The 10290-nt window shown below is 41.5% G+C and overlaps 1 protein-coding gene across 1 annotated transcript; it reads left to right on the plus strand.

Annotated features, from left to right (window-relative positions):
* Nucleotides 1-687: 687 nt before the first annotated feature.
* On the plus strand, nt 688-5971 carry otx2b (orthodenticle homeobox 2b). Its single transcript, XM_062397425.1, has 4 exons — nt 688-957; nt 3136-3345; nt 3885-4036; nt 4690-5971. Exons 2-4 carry the CDS (start codon nt 3249-3251, stop codon nt 5311-5313), a joined length of 873 nt encoding a protein of 290 aa, XP_062253409.1. The 5' UTR covers nt 688-957; nt 3136-3248; the 3' UTR covers nt 5314-5971.
* The last annotated feature ends 4319 nt before the right edge of the window (nt 5972-10290 follow it).

A 10290-nucleotide genomic window follows, 5' to 3' on the forward strand; every position in this document is an offset into this window, starting at 1 on the left:
TGTCACTCTTTACAAAGTAAAAGTTTCACGTTATTCCTGTTGAGATGACAAATAAAATAGCAAAAATGTCCAATTGTTTTATTTCCTTAAATGTTCCTTTGATAATCCCCACTATAATTTTTTTTGTTATGGTCTATTAAATCGTAATTCTTATAACAGAAAACATATTTTTGGTGTACTTATACATTCTCAGCAGAGGTGGTTTTTATACCAGTATGTATTATATATCCCCCTCCTCATCCAGCCGGTCTTTATGTAATACCTCACAGCTTATTGCTTCCGTTGAATAAAATCGATGCTTGATATAAAATTAGAAATTTAAAAAAAAAGATATGAAAACTGACTGTAAACTCCACTTCTCGTCATCCACTTTTTATACGTATTACTCTCTCTGCGGTGGGATGGGGATGTTGTCAGTCGCCCTGTCAGCTGCCATTGGCTGAGGTCTGTGCGTCGAGAGGAAAAAAAGTAGCTGGAGACATTTGTTTCCCAGATAGAGAGAGAGAGGGGGGGGGGGGGGAGGGGGGGAGGGGGGAGGGAAAAAAGTCCTCCCCACCAGTGTGAGGGACGGAGACAGAGAGACAGACCTCAGCTCAGTCCTGCGGCTCCCATTGGCTGACACTTTGTACAAAATCCAAGTCAAACCACTTCACGCACAACACATCAACAAATCCTAAAGGCGTACATGCAGCCTGCTCCATCCCTCCGCCGCCGCCGCACCGCTTCACAACCTGATGCAGGCGCACGACGCACAACTTTCCTCCGCACTGTGGTTCAGCCTGTGAAGACGCCTGCTCCTCCTGCTCCTCCTGCTTCTTCTGCTCCTTCTGCTCCTTCTGCTCCTCGGTGCTTTTGTGCGCTTTTATTCGCCAGGACGTCGTTGATCTGTGCTGACTTTTATTATTTCTCCTGGAGGAAACCAACAAGACAAAGAACTTTACACTCGTCGATACCAGGGTAAGTCTTTAGCGTCCATTATTATTATTATCATCGTTATTATTATTATTTTAAAACACAAATACAATTAGCATTCGCGTTGCATTAAAATAAAAACTACAAACAAGATTGGCCAATAGAAAATCACAGGAAAAATAAAGTCACACTTTAAAATAAATGTATATTTTATCTTATTATATTGCAATGTTTAAAAAAGTAGGTGAAACATTTAATTATGATACTGTTACAGAAATAAAATCCACAATGACACTCACACAGACAAATGGCACAGAGGAGGCTACAGGGTGTTCAGAGGCACCAAGAAGCATTTGATGATTCGTTAAAATTAAATATTTTATTTCTATTTAAACAGAGACAGCTAAGTGTGTCTCTTCACTAATTAAAGCCCTCTGAGACCGACAGGAGTCTGACCGAGGGAAATGGTGCGAAAAAACAAACCAACTTATACAAGAGTTTCTTCTGGTAGAAGAAAAACATGAGCGTCTCTGGTATTCAGTATTGGAGTTTTCCTTATTCCTGGAGCTCATATATTTGATCATTTAAACACTATCACGGGCTGAATCACAGGACTCAGAGTCCATGAGAACTTTCAAGCTAAAATGGAGCCGATTCTTTTTTTTTTGTCTTCATCTGCCACACACTTCTCCTCGCTGTGAAAACCAAAAGCAGCACAAAGGGATACTTGTGGAGGCGTTAACCTGAAAGCTGCACTGCAGGAATAAAGAAAGAGCATTATTACAGGCCTCAATACTCTCGAGAAGAACTAACTGTTTCAGGCCCTCTCTCCTCTCTCTCTCTCTCTGTTGGCTCTGCTCTGTTTCCAGTGATTAAAAATTCACAGGGTAATAAACCAACATGTCATATTCAATATGTGCTCACTCGTGTTTTCCAGAGCCTGGTGACAGATTGCGCGTAATTGGGGAGTTTAGCTTGATTAAATTAAACATAATTTAGAATTTCATTTCGACTGTTTGTTTCTGACAGAGCAAAACAAGTCTAGAATACATATCTGACTAGTAAATATTTAAATATAACATCGCAGCAATTCACGCACACAAACGTGCACAAATTATTGAAGAGACTATTACAATGAGAATTCGTCGATACCAAACAGCAGCTCCAGTTGGATGCCACTCGGATTATCTCGTTAATTCATCAACAGAGGAGGAAAAAAAAAAAAAAAACATTTATCACAATCAATTCTGGGACAGGGTAATTATTATTGAGCGGGTGTGTGCGGCTGTTAGACGGATACGTGTGTTTAAAGTGTGACAGATTGGGATGAGGGGGTTAAAACCGTTGGATATTGAAAAAAAAAAAGTGTGCAACTAATCAAGACGCACAGTGGGGACATAACGGGTGTGTGTCAGTGAGGCTGAAGCCACACAGATCACACGTTTACTCATCAACATTACAACGTTGATTTGGACCCGAATGAAAAAACGTTTCAATGAGGAAGGTGTTCTTTTTATGGAATTTAACTGCATCAAATATTTTCTGGTTTGATTATATTTGTCTTATACTATATGGCCTTGATGATTATTGTCAGTCTTATTTTGAAAAAAAAAATTGTAGTTTCTTCATGAAAATAGGTTTATCATCTTAAATAAGAAATTAGGTCTGCAGATTATTAATTTAGTCGTTTAACAAAAATTCAGTTCCTTCTTTCAAAATCTGAATGGTTACTTGTTTAAGTTTAAAGGATTGAGGATGATTTATTTTTTAAATACCAAATTTTAAGTATTAGATAAATTAAGTTTTGCCCAAAGAAAATAAAACACAGTGAAAAAGATGTAACATTTCTGCCTTGTAAATGGAGGCTGAATGAGTGCATTTATTTGTTCAGTTATATTTCAAGAGCCTTTGCTTCTCATAAACATTTATTAGTTCTTCCTTTATTAAGTTAAATTGTGAACAGGAAGCAGTGGCTTAAATTGAACTTTACACTTTACAGTGACTTGTTGCAGTTCCAGGGTTTTTTCTTTTAGAGGAGGGGGCGCGGTTAGCGATAAGGACAGCTGGAGATGTGGTTGGTGCAGTTTTGGTGGAGCGCCGTGCGCTCTGGAGAGGGTTCATTTAGCCACAGCGCCATTTTAGCAAACCTAAATATTGAGTGGCTTTATTTTAGCAGGTCACATTCTGATCAATGTCTTTTTCTTCCTTTTCATTTTGGAACAGGTGTCCGGTATAACACGGACCACTGCCCGGCGAACAGAGAACACCAAGTGCACCTCGGAAGCTCATCAGTTTTCAAGATTTTTTCCAACTTCAGCCCTCAGACAAACATTAGCATGATGTCGTATCTAAAGCAACCACCTTACACAGTCAATGGGCTCAGCTTAACCACGTCTGGCATGGACCTCTTACATCCATCAGTGGGCTATCCAGGTGGGTTCACACTTTCTAAAAATATATGACGGGGTTTTAATGGCTTGAGGCTACAAATATAATGAAGCGTGTGTTACAGTGTGTAACCAGCAGCTATTTCAAGAACTTTGAATGTAATGATGACTTCTGAATTGTGGGAGATAGAGAAAAAACAAGTAAATGATGTCAGTATGTTTTTGGTCAATCAGTCAAACACATGAAATTACACCAAACTTGAAGGCGCATAGCTTGGAGTGAAGACCAAATCATCCTGTGTGATTTGTATTTTTAGATTGGCCTCCCGAGTGATTTACAGGCAAATTGCTTTGATTTTTCTTCCAACTGCATCAAATTTTAGGTCCATTAGACTCTTAACTATGTCAAGTGCTACAATTTGCCAAGGGCGTTTAAATCTCAAAGGACTTGTGCGTAATTACGCACACATCAAAAATAAATACTGGGAGCTACATATCTGCCTTTGATTATTTAATATATCGTTCTTGCTGTCTTAAGTTTTTTTTATGGATACATGAGTAACATTTTTTTTATTTTCCCTGCAGCAACGCCGCGGAAGCAGAGGCGAGAAAGGACTACTTTTACGCGCGCGCAGCTCGACATTTTGGAGGCGTTATTCGGAAAAACTCGGTATCCGGACATATTCATGCGCGAAGAGGTGGCGCTGAAAATCAATCTACCTGAGTCCAGAGTACAGGTGAGACAACCACGTGATCTGTCAAGTAAAAAATGGAAAAATATCCCAACTAATTAATGTATCCTAAATTCTAGGACTGGGCAATTATTTTTCTCAGAAACTTGAACTTCATTTAATTTTTGGATGAGTCTGATTTAGCAGAGTATTGTATAAATTAAAAATATGGATTATAAACGTAAATCCACATCTCATAGAGAAATACATACAAAGAAAAACTGGAGTGGTACTTTTCAAAGTCTATTTTATAACTGCGCTGCGGGAAACATTCATCTTAAGCCGTGACTGGAGCTTACAGCATTTTGTTTTCCTTAAATCAAGTGGAAAACTGCCAGTGGGCTGAGATAATTCAACTTAGCGATAGATTTTTGTGTAGAGAAATCGGCCAATTAAATGAGACGGATCAGTCCACTGGTACCAGAATATGCTAAAATTGAATTTGAAAAAAGGTCTGGAAACAACTTGATGTTGATTGGCAACAAATTCATTTCAGTCTGTTTCTTTCTGCACACGGTTTGTTTAGACATAAGAACAGACATTTCGATTTTTAAGGGGGTATTACTGGACCAAATGTTGAGCTGTTGTATAGAGTAAGTGGGGGGGGGGGCTGGGTGTATTTGTTTATAGTAAAATAATGTTTAATGATTTTCTTATAGGTCTGGTTTAAGAACCGAAGGGCAAAGTGTCGCCAGCAGCAGCAGCAGCAGCAGAACGGAGGCCAGAACAAGGTGCGACCTGCCAAGAAGAAAAGTTCCCCGACCAGAGAAGTGAGCTCAGAGAGCGGGGCCAGTGGACAGTTCACGCCCCCCACTAGCACCACCACAGTCCCCGCCATCTCCACCAGCACCGCCCCGGTGTCCATCTGGAGCCCGGCGTCCATCTCTCCGCTCTCAGACCCCCTGTCTACCTCCTCCTCCTGCATGCAGAGGTCCTACCCCATGACCTACACCCAGGCCTCGGGCTACAGCCAGGGCTACGCCGGCTCGACGTCCTACTTCGGCGGCATGGACTGTGGCTCTTACCTCACCCCCATGCACCACCAGTTGTCGGGCGCGGGCTCCACGCTCAGCCCGATGAGCACGAACGCGGTCACAAGCCATCTGAACCAGTCCCCGGCGTCCCTCTCCACCCAGGGCTACGGGACGTCCGGCCTGGGCTTCAACTCCACAGCAGACTGCTTGGATTATAAGGACCAGGCGGCGTCGTGGAAGCTGAACTTCAATGCCGATTGCTTGGATTATAAGGATCAAACTTCCTCGTGGAAATTCCAGGTCCTGTGAACAGAGCAATCAGCTGTTCAAAAAAGTGCACAAACAGTGACGATCACATCAGACACACAGTGCTGCCATCCTTCAATAAAACGCACCAGACTGGTTGAAGTGGGAGCCGGGCGAGGCCGGGCTCTCAGGGCCTCAGCGTTATCTTTTTGTTGTTGGCATGATGGTCTTTGGTCCTCCTAGAGGAGAGGTTTAATTTATTTTAGCACTGGCAAAGAGACCCCCCCACCCACCCCCCTCCTCGTTCATTCACAGGTTGTAGCCCCTCATCCATGTCTGTCAGTGTGTGCCTCTGTGCGTAAAAACACCTGTTGAGGAGAGCGCACAGAGAGAAAAGAACAACACAGCCACGGAACTAATGTTTGTCCGAGAACTCGACTCCAGTTCACTGTGACCTGGTGAAGAGCTCGGGATGGACAGACCCTCCCGTCAGCTTCTTACACTTTGCCGCCCTGCGGGCAGAGGGACACGGGGACGGCGTGTGGACATGGATGCACTACTTTATTTAAGAAAAAAAAAGTGTTTATAAGGAATCAATATGTAGTTTCTAAGAGACAATCAGTGTGTGTCTTATATAAATGGTACATATGTGTTTTTTTTTATCTGTGCTAGCCTTCGAAACTGTGATCTGTTGTATTGTATGCAATTTGTGAGCCCCCCCCCCCCCCCCCCCCCCCTCGCATCAGACTCTCTGCTGTGATTTTAATAGATTTCTAACTTTTTTTCCCCTCCTCCTCTGAACAACAAAAGATGCTAATGGTTAAATCACCGGCATCACAAAAGAGAGACGAGACTTTCCAGGCGCACGGTGGTCGTAATAATCCAGGGTTAGCCATACTGGAAAAGACTCTCGGCTGCTGAGAGCTGCGCATTTGCTCCCCTCCATTGATCTGAACGCACGGTGATTGTGGATCCTTTATTGGCTCCAAAGATGGTGTGACCTCACCGCTGAAAAGACATGAATAAAGGTCCTGTGAGCTTATACTCTTTCATCGAGGAGCGATCTTTGCCTGCTTGTGTGTGTGTGTGCGTAATATTGTGTTTTGTTTTTTTAAACTTGGTTTCTTTGGGTTCCGGGAATATTTATATTTAATGACCTATTTTACATAATATAGAAATACAATTTGGGAAGAAATCAGAAGGCAACATTACATGATAATATGACTCAATATAATATTTAAAAAAAAAAGGAATAGCTACATTTAATTCTTTGGTTATGGGCTGAGGCTGGTTGGTTAAGAAATCGACTTTAACATATTTACAATATTTTCCAGTGCATTTATGCCTGTGCATAATTTGGACCAACACCATTTTAGTGAATATAATAAGTTGTAAATGTGTCCTCATGCATCAGCAGTTATTCCAACACACATCAACTTAAGACCACATCTGCTCAAATCTCAGACTTCTTACTTCCAACTTTCATAACCTTAATCGATAGGAATCATACACTAAAACATATTTTAAATATGAGTCTGGTGTCTATTAACGAAAAAAAAAACGGATCTTTCTTTAAATCATAATTTCTGCTCAGGTGGTAAAATCATTATGGTGTTTTCTTTAACTCCCTCATTGGTTTCCGGTGTAGCTGTTTTTTCAGACTGTCGAAACAAAGACGGTGCATATGCGCCTCATGGAGAAAACAGTGTTTAATCCCGCGGCCTCCAAGAAACGTTAATCCCAATATTTCAACGGCGGGGGTTTGTGTGGGGCGCAGCAGCAGAGTGGCCCCATTCAGAAGCCACCGCGTGGTCCCTGCGAGCCTCACATGATCAGCAAAGTGTGCCCTTTCAATATGAATCCCAGTATTTCATCTCATAATAACACAAAACATGTATATAGTCAGCAACAGTTTAAAGAAAAATATAGAGGATCCTAAAGCATTAATAATATGTTGTTAGACAAGCATTCAAGGAAAGGAGAAACAACTTAAGACCCTTAAGAATATTAGAGTTAAAATAAATAAATAAATCCTACTGATGAATATGTTTGCTGATCTTTTTTTATCATAGTCAATGAAGCTTATTATGTCTGGGTTTAAATAAAAAAATAGCATCCCAAAAAATGAACAAACTCAACACTATGTCTGAATAAGCAATTTCATGTGCTGTATTTCTGAACCTGAACTCTATAATGTTCATTAAAAATCATTATATGGCGTTTAAAGTATTTATATGACGTTGAAACACATAAAATGATTAGTTGTTTGCCTATGTCATCTTTTCTAAAAGTACTTCTCCTAATGGTACATCGTTTTAACTCCACACTGCACCGCACCGCATATGTTGTGGCTCCTTAAAAAATCAAATTAGGGAGTTTGTAGGTTAAAGGCTGCTTTTAAAAAAGGAAGTATTTTCTTTATGTTGCCTTTATTTACTTGGGTCGCTCCAACTCTCTGGTCCAACTCTACCCGTCAGACGTGAGGACATGAGCGGCTCCGGGACGCCTAATGAGTCGACATGGCTCTGCAGTGGACTAATTGTTAGAAGTCCAACATTCAATTAGCATCCTTGACATTGCCAATACTCTCTCTTTCATTGGAGGCTCTCGCTAAAGGAGCGCACTAATTAAAAGCGTTGCTTGAAATAATCGAAGCGTTAAAGAGAAGAGCGACTTTGATTCCACTCCTGCAGCCTGGACACACAAAATAGGTGTGTCTGTGGATGTGTGCGTGTGAGCGTGTTTTATTGAAAGACTTAATTATACAATAGCCCATATCTATGACTTATTCAAGGGTGAAGTAGGAATAGCTGTTTATATTCAGGTTCTGACGCGTGCATTAGTTGTGTTAATATATCGGTTTTTTTTTTATTATAATCGAGCATCGATAATAATATCGCGCAGCGCAGCGCCAAGTTCAGCAGCGTTCACATGCAGCGTTGTGGGAATTAACAATGACACAATTGAACTTGGAGACAATGGGGGCGCGCACAGGCCTGAATATTCATGAGGTGCGTCTCCTTCCTCTCTCAGCGTCAACAATTCCTCCATCCATCCATCCAGACTGATGCTGGAGGAGTGGGAAAAGTGTTCGCAGGGTCACTTTGAGATGACACAACTCTTCTCTCTCACCGAGGAGCAGCGATACATGCGAGGAAGGAAGAAGATAGAACCACGAGAGAAGTTTGAAGAAGAGGAGATAAAAAAAAAGTGGGACGGGCATTATCTTGAATCCAACAAATGGCCTTATCATCTTTATCTAAATAAATCCGGATGATTAAACGACATTTCCATCGATTACAAGACCTCCATGAAAAATGAACACTACTTAGACACATGCAAAGTCAGTGGAACTGGGCTGCAACAACTATTTGTGTGGCCCCTCGCCGTTAAACAACACTTGTCACTTTGAGTTTCAGTTTTAAACAATGCGCCAACATGTCCCTAATCACTGCTCATGGATACCTCCAATATCAAGCGAAACACAATGGCCTCGTCCCGCGTGTTATCGTAACCTCGCGTCTTCAAAGTGCACAAGTCACGAGAAGGATTAGAACACGCGGCCCTCCACAATAAAACTCCATCCGTGCACTTGGAGTTTTTAATCAAGTCCCAGGCCAGGGCTGCGGGGTCGAGGAGCATATGGGCCCAACAGACGCGGAGGCCTTAATCCCTCCTGGTTGTCGTCAGACAGCGGGGCCGCCTGGCGCCACTGTCCCCGGGTCTGGTCGCTGTCCGCCCGGTCACAGGCACCGCGAGTTCATCCGCCTGCGTGAGTCCAAAAGGCCGCAACGACTGCATGCGAGAGGCTGGAGGTTCACTTAGGCTGCAGGTCTGCTAGGAACAATTTCTATGAGCAGGTTTAGAGACGTCTGATTTGTAGAATAACACACACACACACACACACACACAAAATCAACAGACTATTACTGGAGGTGGTGGTTATTAGAATAAGGCTGTAACGGTTCCACTGCAAAATCCAGCAGGTGTTTTCACCCAAATCCAAGCAACTCAAATCATATTACAATCTACTTTTCCTGTTCACATCATTGAAACTTAAATTAACATATATGTCTGAGTATTGGTGATGAAAAGGCAAACACAAATATTGACAGAAAGACAAAGGAGAGATTCTAAAAACCTCCCAGTAATATGGGACGGTTTGTTAAATTTGCTGATAACAATCTTCTCAATTCTAATATTTGGATGAAAATTAGTCTCTTTTAGTTGGTCTGCATGCAGGCTGCTTTATATTTATATATACAGCATATGCATGTGGGTTCAGTGCGAAATATTGTATTGAAAATCTAAATAAAAGCAATAACATCATGATGATGTGGTAAAATGTGCTGAATAAAATAAATATAAATAAATAATATGTTTTAAGCTAATCCAGCGGTATCCCCTTGAAAATGCTTATCCAGGCTTAGTCAACATTTTCTGAAATTATTTAAGTTAGTGGCATCATCAATGATTTGATAATCTTGTCAAAGATTAAATTAAAAGGGGTTTTGTGTAGCCCACATAATAACAGATTTAGATGTTTTAAAAAATGAAATCTAAAGAGATTTGAAGTATAAGCGCAGTAAAACGCATGTTATTTTAATTTCTCAGACTGCTCACACAAATCCACGGATTTACCGAGATCCAGAACCGATAATGATACCAGCGGCACGACTGGAGCTGAGGGTCCGATGCAGTGAACGGGCCACACAGTCTGTCCTGCAGCGGCAAGAGAGGAGGAACCAACTTAAGAAAAGAAATCAACTCAAAATATTTCAGGTTCCTTCTGTAACCTGCACGGAGTCATTGCTTCTGGCCCATGACTGGATGGCTTTTTCCACCCACACACACATATGAAGGGACATTTTCAAACTGTGGCAACTGGTGAGAGTTTCTTTTTTCCAGCCAGGTCCTTTGTCGACATAAGTGCTCTTTAAAAAACTGTCTCTCCAAACATGCCTAAACATTTGGCTTATGATGTTCGTATAAGCCCCACAGGACAAAGAGGGCTTATCAGTTCATTAGCCACTTGATGGC

Source organism: Platichthys flesus, chromosome 10 (genome assembly GCF_949316205.1).
Source record: "Platichthys flesus chromosome 10, fPlaFle2.1, whole genome shotgun sequence".
In the NCBI taxonomy this organism is placed as follows: Eukaryota; Metazoa; Chordata; class Actinopteri; order Pleuronectiformes; family Pleuronectidae; genus Platichthys; species Platichthys flesus.

Bases quoted from the DNA above. Each gene is read 5' to 3' on its own strand.
- otx2b (XM_062397425.1), top strand. From the start codon at position 3,249: ATGATGTCGTATCTAAAGCAACCACCTTACACAGTCAATGGGCTCAGC. The intron at 3,346-3,884 runs GTGGGTTCACAC...TTTTCCCTGCAG, and splicing joins TCCATCAGTGGGCTATCCAG to CAACGCCGCGGAAGCAGAGG. The intron at 4,037-4,689 runs GTGAGACAACCA...ATTTTCTTATAG, and splicing joins TACCTGAGTCCAGAGTACAG to GTCTGGTTTAAGAACCGAAG.